General features: G+C 43.1%; 2 protein-coding genes across 2 annotated transcripts; one reads left to right on the top strand and one right to left on the bottom strand.

Annotated features, from left to right (window-relative positions):
* Positions 1-3,497: 3,497 nt before the first annotated feature.
* rad51c (RAD51 paralog C) lies at positions 3,498-7,755 on the bottom strand. The gene is made up of 4 exons (XM_073470349.1): positions 7,578-7,755; positions 4,576-4,828; positions 4,193-4,409; positions 3,498-4,115 (listed from the first exon to the last, which is right to left on the bottom strand). Exons 1-4 carry the CDS (start codon positions 7,690-7,692, stop codon positions 3,615-3,617), a joined length of 1,086 nt encoding a protein of 361 aa, XP_073326450.1. The 5' UTR covers positions 7,693-7,755; the 3' UTR covers positions 3,498-3,614.
* A 624-nt stretch (positions 7,756-8,379) lies between these two features.
* Positions 8,380-13,339, top strand: abt1 (activator of basal transcription 1). Its single transcript, XM_073470376.1, has 5 exons — positions 8,380-8,447; positions 10,372-10,742; positions 11,369-11,544; positions 11,764-11,949; positions 13,014-13,339. The coding sequence occupies exons 2-5, from the start codon at positions 10,376-10,378 to the stop codon at positions 13,194-13,196; spliced, it is 912 nt and encodes a 303-aa protein (XP_073326477.1). The 5' UTR covers positions 8,380-8,447; positions 10,372-10,375; the 3' UTR covers positions 13,197-13,339.
* The last annotated feature ends 1,989 nt before the right edge of the window (positions 13,340-15,328 follow it).

Below are 15,328 nucleotides of genomic sequence, written 5' to 3'. Positions count from 1 at the left end.
TGGCCAGTTCAATTTGTTTGACCGCCCTCTCGGTCTCCATTTTGAGGAGCTTTTCATAGGCATCCTCATCACCAGCCTGCCTCTTCCGTCTCCGTCTCTAATAATGCACTTTCAAAATGTTTGGATATAGCTTGAATGGGATTTTAAAACATGCAGCAATGTATTTCAGTAAGTGTTTGTGTACACACTGATTATTTTACTTCATCAAATCAGATCCTTTTATAAATGACCATAATTATGTTAAGTGAGAGCTTCTATATACGGGAGAGAAATTAGGATGAAAAAATGTTTCTAATTGTGTCACTGACCAAGGTATATACCATGAAAGTAATGCTATTACAATTTTGAGCAGTTTCAAGCACTTTATTCAAACTCCAATTACTTGAAAACCTTAAATGTATCAATACAATTAAAGCATTTCCAAGGATTTCCAGCACTCGCCCTGTTGTAGCTGAGTAGTTCATGGCTGAGAGTGGCTCTGAAAGTAGAAGGTGTATGAGTAAACTTACACTTTTGACGTAAAAGTCGCGCTCTCAGCTTCTCCTTTCGTGAAGTAGTCCGCCATGTTTCAGATCCCGGAGGCGGAGACTTGAGATTTGGAAATCCGTATCCGGCCAGGTCGGGATCACGGCGATCCACCCTGCCAGTGTTTTTAGATACTCAGATAAAGTCAGCAGGATCACCGTGATCCATGACTGAGAAAAGGAGGATTTCATTATCCGGATTACTCTGATCCAGATTACAAGTTTTGAAATACTGGGCCCTGGAGTCAGAGGAGGTTCTGATCCGGAGCAGTTTACTGACGGGAGGAGAGCACTGAACTTACCTCAGCTGCTGCAGTCTGTCGGAGCTCTCGTCTGCGTTTATTTCTTCATTCATTCAGACAATTTTGAAGCCAAGGTCAGAGCAAGTTTACGTCTTTGAAAACATCAAAATCCCACAAAGATGTTTATCACCCGAAGACGTTATGATCGATCTGTCATCAGTGTGACGACAGACATTCTGTGGACTCATCCCATTCACCTTTACTATACTGTAAACATACTGTAAACATACTGTTGATAAACTGTAAACATACTGTAAACATACTGTCGATAAACTGCAAACATACTGTCGATATACTGTAAACATACTGTCGTTATACTGTAAACATACTGTAAACATACTGTAAACAAACTGTCGATATACTGTAAACATACGGTCATTATACTGTCGATATACTGTAAACATACTGTCGTATACTGTAAACATACTGTTGATATACTGTAAACATACTGTCGTTATACTGTAAACATACTGTAAACAAACTGTCGATATACTGTAAACATACTGTCATTATACTGTCGATATACTGTAAACATACTGTCGTTATACTGTAAACATACTGTCGATATACTGTTAACATACTGTCATTATACTGTAAACATACTGTCATTATACTGTAAACATACTGTCATTATACTGTAAACATACTGTCGATATACTGTTGATATACTGTAAACATACTGTCATTATACTGTAAACATACTGTCATTATACTGTAAACATACTGTCGATATACTGTTGATATACTGTAAACATACTGTCGATATACTGTAAACATACTGTCGTTATGCTGTAAACATACTGTCGATATACTGTAAACATACTGTCGATATATACTGTAAACATTCTGTCGATATACTGTAAACATTGTCCTTATACTGTAAACATACTGTCGATATACTGTAAACATACTGTCGTTATGCTGTAAACATACTGTTGTTATACTGTAAACATACTGTTGATATACTGTAAACATTCTGTCCTTATACTGTAAACATACTGTCGATATACTGTCGATATACTGTAAACATACTGTCGTTATACTGTAAACATACTGTGAACATACTGTCGTTATACTGTAAACATACTGTAAACACACTGTCGATATACTGTAAACATACTGTCGTTATACTGTAAACACACTGTAAACATACTGTCGATATGGATTAAAGCAAAAAAAAATCTTTTGACTGAAATGTTTTTTCGAGCTGTAGCCAAGTCAAATTCCCAATTTGTAATTTGTGAAACATGTTACAGGGCATTTTACTTGACACGTGCTAAAAAAATAAGATAAGATTTACAGCCTCACCCCACACCATGTTCTCTAATGCAGACATCAAGTTTAAATATTTGACCAACAGTGTTTTACAGGAGGATGATCTGAACAGCTGTTCTATTCACACTTAAAATGTTTTTTGTCTTTTCAATGTAATTTTCAATCTATGAAATCAATCTGTGCCTTTTTTTTGCCAAGCTTCTCTCAAGTTTTACTCTTTCAAATAATCAACCATCTACAGAACTTTTCAATATGCTATTTTTCTACTTCTTCTCATCATCATTATCATTAATTATTATCATTAATAATATTGTTTAAAGTGAGCCTCTTATCATTTAACAGAAAAATACATCACACAAACAGCAACTTTTGCAGCCTTGTCAGTCTGATGGCGAGTTATCACCTTTCTGTCATCACTAACATACTGTTAATAATCAAAGAAGCTCTGAGGCTTTGTTCTATATGTTATAATACAAGATTTAAGCATTGAGCTACAATCAGGCAACATTCATGATTCTGTACAGTCAAACTAACCAAAAACTTCTTATTGATCATCATAATAAAGTTTCAGGGCCTTCCTGTAACCATGGTAACTCACGGTGCCAGAGGGGAGGGAGAGACGCTGAATGAAGCCGTTTACACAGATACACTGCAGACAAAGTCCAGACTATAGTTGTTATTTCAAAAATGTAGCACACAACAGGAGACTCTCCGTGTCAGACGAGTTCTCACGTGCTGACTAAACTCAATTGATAACGTAGCAGCGCAACGAGTCCTTGCTAGCTAAGCAGCTAAACTTTAGCGCTGCTCAGTGTTGAGATCCCGCCCTGTGTGGGTCACTACACTGTCATTGGTCAGGCGCGCACACGCTGTTAACGATACAATTGGCTGTAGAGTGTGACAATCTGTCAATAAAAATCAGCCAACAGCTCTCCTCCGATCTACATTGATCTCACAAGTCGCCTCTGTTAAGTTTGAATGGCGGAAATCCGTCGTAGCGACGGAGAACTTTAATCCATGTGTCAATATACTGTGACCATACTGTCGATACACTGGTGAACATACTGTAAATATACTGGGAATACACTGTAAAGATACTGTGAGTACACTTTAAATATACTGTAAATATACATGTGAAAATATGAATGAATGCTCATTTCGATGTGTTAGTCTGTTACCTTCATCATGAGATGCGTCTCTTTTGGCTCTTTTCATGTTAAAGATTTTGACCTCTGGTAGAAAGACCGCCATCAGCTCCGACAACTGTAACGAGTCCGTGATGGGCTCGGTGGAAACTGGGGTTGATGGATCAATAATCTGAGTGTAATGATCAGACTGATCAGATGTTTAATAATCTGACTGTATTGATCATTGCTGAATTGATCAGACTGATCAGTTGAATAACTTGAACTTTATTATTGAAACATGTTAAACTTTATGTTTTAAACTCAAGATAAAAGTTTTAACAAACAAACTCAGCTCAGCCTCTGATTGACTGACAGTCTCTGACCAATCAGCAGCTGGTGTCTCTCTGGCTGGCAGCTGATTGGTTGGTGTGTCTTCGGGGCCGTTTGCTCTGCAGCTGCTCTGATTGGTCTGCATCTCTGAATCCGTCAGAGGTGATCTGGTATTGGATGGTGGAGTCCATGTGACCTGGAGATTTAAAGATGGCAGCCATCCGCCGGGCCCCTGCCCAGTGTAGTAGGAGCCTGATGGTGGGGGCGTGGCCCCAACTCTCCCCTAGGGCAGGGACCAGCTGTGGTTGGCCACCCCGCAGACGGGTGGTCATCTGGTTGGTTATCACCACAGCTATTTCGTGGCTGGTTGCCATGGCAATGAGCTGTTGGGCAAGGTCGTTAAGGAGGCGTGTCCTCTGCGACAGGTCGTCAAAGAGCCGCCGGAAGACAAACGCCACGCTGTCAATCACCAGGAGGCGGACCCTCGGGTGGGCAGACAGGAAGTCAGGGAGCAGGTAGAGCTCAGCCAGCAGCTCCACGTAGTCATGGCAACGCACCTGAGAGACAGACGACCAATCAAAATCACTGTAACACCTGTAAGAGGTCTGTTACCATGAAAACCGGTAATCATTACCAGGAACATGTTGGACAGGATGGTTTCCACAGTGAACGTCTCCATAGCAACTCGTTGCTCATCGTCTTCAGCCAATAAGGAGCAGTGTCGGACGCCGGCGGTGGCGATGTCGACGACTCTCTGAAGCAGGAAGCTGCCCTCAGTGTCGATGTAGACCACCTGACCTCCGACTCCCCCAAAACAAGGAGGCACCTGAACGTCCACCGCCAGCTGCAGGCTGAGAGATGATGTCATCAATCATTAACTTTATTGATCAGTCAGTCATTGACTCTGATTGGTCTACTGCTGCCGCCCACCTCGTTTCTTTATTATGATCTCACTGTGACATCACAGTGAGTGAGTGAGTGAGTGAGTGTGTGTGTGTGTGTGTGTGTGTGTCTGACCACAGCTGTGTTTTTCCGACTCCTGGAGCTCCACAGATTTCTGTCGTTTTTCCGACAGGAAGTCCTCCTCCGAGCGCCGCGTCCAGCTGAGAGGAGAAAGTCACAATGCTCCTCAGCTCCTCCTCCTCCTTCTGCAGAAGCTCAAGAGCTGTCAGAGATGCTGATGCTCCTCCTCCTCCTCCCTCATCACCTCCTCCCACTCTCCTCACAGCCTGCAGCACCTCCAGCGCCTCCTGCTGGGACAGACTGGCCTCTACAGCAGAACATTTCACCTACATCAACATCAACACTGAACAACAGAGTGAAGAAGTCAACTACATCCTGTCAGTGAACTACATTCTGTCAGTGAACTACATCATGTGAGTGAACTACATCCTGTCAGTGAACTACATCCTGTCAGTGAACTACATCATGTGAGTGAACTACATCCTGTCAGTGAACTACACCATGTGAGTGAACTACATCCTGTCAGTGAACTACATTCTGTCAGTGAACTACATCATGTGAGTGAACTACATTCTGTCAGTGAACTACATTCTGTCAGTGAACTACATCATGTGAGTGAACTACATTCTGTCAGTGAACTACATTCTGTCAGTGAACTACATCATGTGAGTGAACTACATCATGTGAGTGAACAACATTCTGTCAGTGAACTACATCATGTGAGTGAACTACATCATGTGAGTGAACAACATTCTGTCAGTGAACTACATCGTGTGAGTAAACTACATCGTGTCAGTGAACTACATCCTGTCGGTGAACTACATCATGTGAGTGAACTACATCATGTCAGTGAACTACATCCTGTCAGTGAACTACACCATGTGAGTGAACTACATCATGTGAGTGAACTACATCCTGTCGGTGGACTACATCCTGTCGGTGAAGTACATCATGTGAGTGAACTACATCATGTCAGTGAACTACATCATGTGAGTGAACTACATCATGTGAGTGAACTACATCCTGTCGGTGAACTACATCATGTGAGTGAACTACATCATGTCAGTGAACTACATCCTGTCAGTGAACTACATCATGTGAGTGAACTACATCCTGTCGGTGGACTACATCCTGTCGGTGAAGTACATCATGTGAGTGAACTACATCATGTGAGTGAACTACATCATGTGAGTGAACTACATCATGTCGGTGAACTACATCCTGTCGGTGAAGTACATCATGTGAGTGAACTACATCATGTGAGTGAACTACATCATGTGAGTGAACTACATCATGTGAGTGAACTACATCATGTCGGTGAACTACATCCTGTCGGTGAAGTACATCATGTGAGTGAACTACATTATGTCAGTGAAATACATCATGTCAGTGAACTACATTATGTCAGTGAACTACATCATGTGAGTGAACTACATCATGTCGGTGAACTACATCATGTCAGTGAACTACATCATGTCAGTGAACTACATCATGTCGGTGAACTACATCATGTCAGTGAACTACATCATGTGAGTGAACTACATCATGTCGGTGAACTACATCATGTGAGTGAACTACATCATGTGAGTGAACTACATCCTGTCGGTGAACTACATCATGTGAGTGAACTACATCCTGTCGGTAAACTACATCATGTGAGTGAACTACATCCTGTCAGTGAACTACATCCTGTTGGTGAACTACATCCTGTCAGTGAACTACATCCTGTCGGTGAACTACATCCTGTCGGTGAACTACATCATGTGAGTTAACTACATCCTGTCGGTGAACTACATCATGTGAGTGAACTACATCATGTGAGTGAACTACATCCTGTCAGTAAACTACATCATGTGAGTGAACTACATCCTGTCAGTGAACTACATCCTGTCAGTGAACTACATCCTGTCAGTGAACTACATCCTGTTGGTGAACTACATCCTGTCAGTGAACTACATCCTGTCAGTGAACTACATCCTGTTGGTGAACTACATCCTGTCAGTGAACTACATCCTGTCGGTGAACTACATGCTGTCGGTGAACTACATCACGTGAGTGAACTACATCACGTGAGTGAACTACATCATGTGAGTGAACTACATCATGTGAGTGAACTACATCCTGTCGGTGAACTACATGCTGTCGGTGAACTACATCATGTGAGTGAACTACATCATGTGAGTGAACTACATCCTGTCGGTGAACTACATGCTGTCGGTGAACTACATCACGTGAGTTAACTACATCACATGAGTGAACTACATCACGTGAGTTAACTACATCACATGAGTGAACTACATCATGTGAGTGAACTACATCCTGTCGGTGAACTACATGCTGTCGGTGAACTACATCACGTGAGTTAACTACATCACATGAGTGAACTACATCACGTGAGTTAACTACATCACATGAGTGAACTACATCACGTGAGTTAACTACATCACATGAGTGAACTACATCATGTGAGTTAACTACATGCAGTAGTCAGAGAGGAGCTCACAGGGACAAGATGTTCTCCACAGAGAAGAGGACTGACTCCAGGGCAGTTTCATTTACATGATTCTTATGATCTAAACATGAACTGTTATGTTGTGATATTCTGGTTGATGACACTCTGGGTCAGAGTCCTGTGCTCCGTTATAAGGATGTAGATGTACATGTTGTGCAGATTGTGGTAAACTGTAATTAATACACCTGTGTAGACTGAACACGCTGACGTGTCCGAGTGGCGATATTTAGTTCTCCCTCTCTCTCTCTCCCTCTCTCTCTCTCTCTCTCTCCCTCTCTCTCTCTCTCTCTCACACACACACACACACACACACACGTATGAAACATGTCTGGTGATCATTTATTCTTTGTTTGTTTTATGAAACATTACGACGGCTGAACAGCAGTTTTATTGAATCAGAATGTGTTTGTTTGTTCATGTCAGTATATAAAACTCGAGATTTAAATCAGGAGAAAGTTTCTGTTTCCTGTCAGCTGACAGCTGACAGCTAAAAGTCGCTGTATTTTGAACGGAGTTTGGTAAAGACGGTGAATGTAAACGGTACCTTTGCTGAGCTGCAGCGGTTTGAGGCTCCGCAGGTCTGAAGTGAACCGGAAACCAGCAGAAACCAGTTTGACTTTGACGCTGGGACTCAGACTCAGACTGGACACTGGCCTCATCTTCACTGCTAACTGCTAACGTTAGCTTCCACTTCAAAACATGCCGCCATGACAGCTATCCCAGCATGCCTTTCACCTCAGAGCAGCTTGACTAAAATCAAAACCTACATTGTTCCGGTATGGCTTTTCAAAGTAAGAGTTATTTCAGTCATCGCGCTGTGTTGATAATAAAATGATTATTTTACACCTCTGAGTCTCTACAGTCATTTGGATTTGTGCTTAGTTATTATTAATTGACAGTGTCTCATAAAAATGAAATGAAATCTAAAAAATGGGAATCAACTTGATTTTTTAAAGTGAGATAAACTAAACCTGCTCACACAAATATAATAACAACGTGTTTTGACTTAATATGAAATCAAAACTGATAAATAAGCGGACTTGTTATAACAGATATGTTATAGTTATGCTGTTATAACAGAATTATGGTGTTTCAGCAACACAAAGACAGAAAAGAGTCGATACACAGAGAAATGTAAAGAAGACAAATGATTAAAGGTGAGGAATAAAACATTAACACGAACACGTAAACGTACAGACAGAGCGGTGAGTTCTCAGTCATAACTCTTATATTATTAATGATCTAAATATCAGAGAACGGCTCTCTGGCTTTTCTTTCAACTCTTATTTTGACGGTAAAACCGGAAGTTGTGCAGCAGCCCGATGCTGTGTTTCGTCACAAAGACGCGACCGAGTTCCGCACGTGAGAGCGAGCAGCGGCTGTGTTTCATGTCGATGAAGATTTTAAAGTGAAGGTGAGTTTTAATGTGACATTAATCCAAAGAATGAAACGTTTTATTGTGGAAGAAGGAAACCCGGAAGTGATTGTGTTCATCAATAAACTGCTCATCAGCGGTCAGAGACTAAACACGAGGGTATTAATAATAACTGACCTCAAACGCTGTTGATTAGAAACCAGTTTATTGATCAGTGATCAGAATATTGAACTCAGTCGTCTTTTTGTCTTTGAAGCTTGTTGGGTTGAAAACATGTCGGCTGACTTTCACAGCTGAGTGTGTCAGACCACAACGTCTCTGGTCTCACTGGTCTCTGGTGTCTGGTCTCACTGGTCTCTGGTCTCACTGGTCTCTGGTGTCACTGGTCCTCTGGTGTCTGGTCTCACTGGTCCTCTGGTCTCACTGGTCTCACTGGTCTCTGGTCTCACTGGTCCTCTGGTGTCTGGTCTCACTGGTCTCTGGTGTCACTGGTCCTCTGGTGTCTGGTCTCACTGGTCCTCTGGTCTCACTGGTCTCACTGGTCTCTGGTCTCACTGGTCCTCTGGTCTCACTGGTCTCACTGGTCCTCTGGTCTCACTGGTCTCACTGGTCTCACTGGTCTCTGGTCTCACTGGTCCTCTGGTGTCTGGTCTCACTGGTCTCTGGTCTCACTGGTCCTCTGGTCTCTCTGGTCTCTCTGGTCTCTCTGGTCTCACTGGTCTCTGGTTTCACTGGTCTCTGGTCTCACTGGTCTCTGGTCTCACTGGTCCTCTGGTGTCTGGTCTCACTGGTCTCTGGTCTCACTGGTATGGTCAGTTGTGAAGTTATCAATAAGTTAGAATATGTATAGCATGTATGTGACAGAGTCATCATCAGTGAAAAGACTTCTTTCGTCCTCACTGTGAGATTCTGGTTTGTCCTCGTCTCCTCCTGAGAAGTGGTTCAGAAACTGCTGCTCGTCCTCTGAGACTCTGCAGGACAGCCTGGTTCTGACAGGACGGCTGCTGATTGGACTCTCGTGTTGTTTATTTAGTGAATTCTGTCTCAGTGATCTCAGCTTGATGTATTGATCTTCTGATGATGTCATCACTTTGACGCAACTGATCCAGTGTCTGTAGAGTTTTACAGTTCCAGCTCGGCCCCCTTACAGACCTTTTACACGGACATTAACGTGTGTACGCAGTTTTTTTTTTAAACACGGGTTAACCTGCTAATAATCAGCCATTAACTCTGTTCACACTGCCAGTGGACCAGTTTGCTTTTGTGTTGTGTCTCATTCATCATCACGAACACGCTGGAAAAACAGTGAACAGCAGAAAGCAGCAGATCATTAACCTCATCAGAACACATCCAGAAGACGCTGAAGTTGTTTTAAAAGTCTTAATCAATAATATTCTGAATTAAGCACATGGTGAGACGTCGCGCTTCTCTCTGATCTCTGATGAGCTGCACATGCTCAGTAGCGATCAGGACACAAACAACAGTTAGTGTTTGAGTATCTGTGACTGAAGATGATCCAGCTGCTTGTCACAGCATCACATCTGAAGAGGGCCAATCACAGCTGAGGAGAGAAACACCTGTGACTGCAGCAGGGTCACGTGACCCGGGACTTAATCAATCACATTAAAGATACAATCCAGATGTTAGCTTCAGTCATGAAGAGACGCTGATCAGAAAAACATTTAATTTACTCAAACGTTCTCATTATTTACAAGTTTATGTGACAATATTAGAGACTGTCAGTGAAGTCTGCACTGTAAATATATAAAATGTGTATAAACACTTTAGTTCTTTATGATTTTAATATTTTTCCTGTCATCTGCACAATAAACTGATCTGTAGTCAGTTTGTTTCAGTAACAGATGTGTCATCAACATGTTTACATCTCTGAGCCTGGAATCACTCGTGTCCACATACTTTTGTCAGTCTGTCAACTGAAGAAAAATGTTTCTACTGATTACAGAGAGATGGAGAGAAGAGAGGAAGAGGAGGAGGAGAGGAAGACTGCAGCTGAGAGAGAGGAGGAAGAGAAGGAGGAGGAGGAGGAGAGGAAGACTGCAGCTGAGAGAGAGGAGGAAGAGGAAGAGGAGGAGGAGGAGAGGAAGACTGCAGCTGAAAGAGAGGAGGACGATCACGATGACAATACAGATGCTGCCAGGATAAAGAAGAAGAAGAACAAACAGGAAGGGCTGGGAGTGGCTTCCTGTCCAGACAGGAAGTGTGTTCCAGGTATCATCTACCTAGGTCACATTCCTCCGAGGTTCCGCCCCAAACACCTGAGGAACCTGCTGTCAGTGTACGGAGAGATCGGACGCATCTTCCTGCAGCCTGAAGGTATCTTAATGTATACACACAATATTTAACATATATCACACCAGAACATGGGAACACGTAGAGTGGGAACATATATAGTCATATATATCTAAAAAAACTGATGATGGGACTCACAGAGATTCGTTATAGACAGATTTAGTATATATTTCATATCATAAAATATTAAAATGAACCAATGACATTAACACATTGAACAAGCTGAACTCACAACAGCTGTTGGCTTGGATTGAAAAATGTCATCGTAGGTTCAGTCCCATGTGAATTAATGTACAACCTTTAAGAAACATTGAAATAATGTAAAAGTTTCCATCAGGACAAACAGCCAGAACATTCCAGAACTCTCCTTTAACCTCCTGAAGGTTTACATTAAACGATGAGACCAGCAGACAAGGAAGTCACTACACTTCATTAGCAGTAAATTAACTCTAAAGGCGATCTGCTGAATGTGATCAACTCACCACCAGGTTGAATTATTTTCACTTTATTTCTGTTGTTAAATGCTAAAGTACCCATGATCCTCAGCTGCTGGTCTTATGGAGAAGGAAAACGTCAGATGTTTGTATGTTTGACCATGTTTAATGAAATGCACCCTGGAAGTTGTAGTGAAAATATCCTTTTGTCCTTAGATGGTCAGGTGAGGAAGAGGAAGAGGAAGTCCGGTTTGAGTAGGTGTGATTTCACTGAAGGATGGGTGGAGTTCAGAGATAAACGAGTGGCGAAGAGAGTAGCAGCGTCTCTCCACAACACGTCGATGGGAACCAGGAAACGCCAACGATTCTTCCACGATCTCTGGTCCATCAAGGTACAGTCCACCTGGCAACAGCTGACATCACAGTAACAGTTATATCTGAGAGGCCAATCAGAAGGCAGCTCTGTGTTAATTCTCTCGTTACTGCCGATGAGCCGTAAAATCAAACCGGTTAAGACTGCTGCACCACACCGGACCAATCCCACTCTGAACCAGACAAAATGTGTGACCTGGGGCTCCCCTGTCTGTCTCTCTACCTGTCTGTCTCTGTAGTACCTGCACAGGTTCCAGTGGACTCACCTGAGTGAGCGGCTGGCCTACGAGCAGACTGTCCTGCAGCAGAGACTCAGAACTGAGGTGTCTCAGGCGAAGAGAGAAACAAACTTCTACCTGAACAATGTGGACAGAAGCACCCACCTGGACAAGCTGAGGAAGAAGAGACAGAGAGACGGCCAACAGGTAAAAACTACACACTAGCCCTTTTCACACAGAGACTTCACATTATCGCTGTAAAGAAGGCTCGCCTTCACGCCACCTTTGTTTGTTCACACTGAGCCAAGCAGTGGAACCAGTGTTTCCTCAGGTGTCCTCCTGGTAATCTAAACATGTCTCAGCTGACTGTTATCATATGATGCTGTTATAATGTGTTGTGATGAGATCCTGACCCACCAAACATCCTGGAAAGAGACAAAGTTACGTTTTCACTCTAAATGACATCATCAGTAAACAGAGGACGCTGTCTGACTCTCAGTCGTGGGGACAGACGCTGTTTTCTGAGGGAAAGTTCACTGAAATCTCGGTCAGGAGCCGCCTGGCTCTGCATCCAGGGACAGACAGAAGAGACAGGAGGACAGACAGAATGGCAGACAGGAGGACAGACAGGAAGACAGAGTGGCAGACAGAATGGCAGACAGGAAGACAGACAGAATGGCAGACAGGAAGACAGACAGAATGGCAGACAGAATGGCAGACAGGAGGACAGACAGGAGGACAGACAGGAAGACAGACAGAATGGCAGACAGGAGGATGGACAGGAGGACAGGCAGGAGGACAGAGACAGGAAGACAGACAGACTGACAGACAGGAGGACAGGCAGGAGCAGGATCAGACTGAACACCATCAGACTGAACAGACTGAACACCATCAGACTGTGAAGACCATCAGACTGTGAAGACCATCAGACTGTGAACACCATCAGACTGAACACCATCAGACTGAACACCATCAGACTGTGAACACCATCAGACTGAACACCATCAGACTGAACACCATCAGACTGAACACCATCAGACCGACACACTCCTGTTCTGCGCTGCCGGCTTTTCCATTCACACAGATGCCGTCTCTCCTCCGTTAACACATCCAGAAGCGGATCAGAGGTGGAACAAAACTGTCCCCCGTTCCACCTCTGTGACTTCCATACAGACAGAGAGGTGGAATATCGGCGCATGAATCCACCTGTAGCTCCAACACAATTAGAGTCACTTTGATTTTTTTTGCTTAACTTTGTTTATCGCTGTCAGGTGGACGAGAGGACGTGGGACTTCACTCAGCGTCAGACGGAGGATGAAATCCAGATGAAGAAAAAAAAGAAGAATGACTCTGTTACCCAGAAGCACCTGGAGAAGGCCCACCTCATACAGCAGAAGAGCCAATCAAATGTGTCTCTGCTGGCCAAGATTTTCAACTCCAACAAATCAGAGTAAAGAGACTTCTGATTGGGTGTTGGACAAGACTGTTCTGTACCCACCTCACCAAGCTCCTTAAGATGCTTATTCTGTCATGATGTCATCACATTTATATCTGTCTATATTAAATGTTGTAAATAAATCTACATCCTGTGACTGAAGTCAAAACTCAGGTGTTTTTATTAGTTGATGTTTTTCCCAGCTGTTTTACCTGCTGCTCCTCTCCTTCACAGATACAAGACGTATCAAGTCAAGTTCTCACTCTTCATCACTCTTCACTCTTCATCACTCTTCATCACTCTCCATCACTCTTCACTCTTCATCACTCTTCATCACTCTTCATCACTCTTCACTCTTCATCACTCTTCATCACTCTTCATCACTCTTCACTCTTCACTCTTCATCACTCTTCATCACTCTTCATCACTCTTCACTCTTCATCACTCTTCATCACTCATCACTCTTAATCACTCTTCATCACACTCATCACTCTTCACTCTTCATCACTCTCCATCACTCTTCACTCTTTATCACTCTTCATCACTCTTCATCACTCTTCACTCTTTATCACTCTTCATCACACTCATCACTCTTCACTCTCCATCACTCTTCACTCTTCATCACTCTTCATCACTCATCACTCTTAATCACTCTTCATCACACTCATCACTCTTCACTCTTCATCACTCTTCACTCTTTATCACTCTTCATCACTCTCCATCACTCTTCACTCTTCATCACTCTTCATCACTCTCCATCACTCTTAATCACTCTTCACTCTTCATCACTCTTCACTCTCCATCACTCTCCATCACTCTTCATCACTCTTCACTCTTCATCACTCTTCATCACTCTTCACTCTTCATCACTCTCCATCACTATTCACTCTTCATCACTCTTCATCACTCTCCATCACTTTTAATCACTCTTCATCACACTCATCACTCTTCACTCTCCATCACTCTTCACTCTTCATCACTCTTCATCACTCATCACTCTTAATCACTCTTCATCACACTCATCACTCATCACTCTTAATCACTCTTCATCACACTCATCACTCTTCACTCTTCATCACTCTTCACTCTTTATCACTCTTCATCACTCTCCATCACTCTTCACTCTTCATCACTCTTCATCACTCTCCATCACTCTTAATCACTCTTCATCACTCTTCACTCTTCATCACTCTTCATCACTCTCCATCACTCTTCACTCTTCATCACTCTTCATCACTCTCCATCACTCTTCATCACTCTTCAATCTTTACTCTTCATCACTCTTCATCACTCATCACTCTTAATCACTCTTCATCACACTCATCGCTCTTCACTCTTTATCACTCATCACTCTTCTTCACTCTTCATCACACTTCACTCTCCATCACTCTTCACTCATCACTCTTCATCACTCTTCATCACTCAGTTTTAAAACTGGAACTCTTCCTGTCTCCTGCCAAAGAGCAGTGCTTTCTTTGTTGCCCAAAAAAGGTGACTTGGCGCTGCTCAAGAACTGGAGACCAGTAGCTCTCCTCTGTGCAGACTACAAGGTGCTCTCTAGAGCACTATCGAACAGACTGAAGGATGTTCTGGATCTTATTGTACATAGTAATCAGACCTATTGTGTCCCTGACAGGACAATAATGGACAACATTTTTCTTGTTAGGGATGTGATTGATGTTTGTAATTCGTATAATGTTAATTTGGGTATTGTTTCTTTGGACCAGGAAAAGGCTTTTGATAGGGTGGATCACTCGTTTTTGTTTTCTGCACTTAGGGCTTTTGGTATTGGTGATGGTTTTCTGGAGTGGGATGGTTTATTGTACAGGGGTGCACAATGTATGGTGAAGATGGGGGCGGGGCTGGGTCAGCCAATTCCCGTGCAGAGAGGGATAAGGCAGGGCTGTCCTATCTCAGGTCAGCTCTACAGCCTAGCCATTGAGCCCTTGCTGTGCAAGTTGAGAGAGAGGCTTAGTGGTCTCTCAATGTCGGGGTCCCACAGTCTTGGCCATCCTCCTCCTGTTGTTTTTGCTTATGCAGACGATATAAACATCTTTGTCACCAGCCAGGAGGATGTACAACATTTGAGGGAAACCCTGGACATATTTCAAAACGCTTCATCTGCACGGGTAAACTGGTCTAAGAGCGAGG

This window comes from Pagrus major, chromosome 7, assembly GCF_040436345.1.
Source record: "Pagrus major chromosome 7, Pma_NU_1.0".
Lineage (NCBI taxonomy): Eukaryota > Metazoa > Chordata > Actinopteri > Spariformes > Sparidae > Pagrus > Pagrus major.
This window is presented reverse-complemented; position numbering and strand designations above follow the sequence as displayed.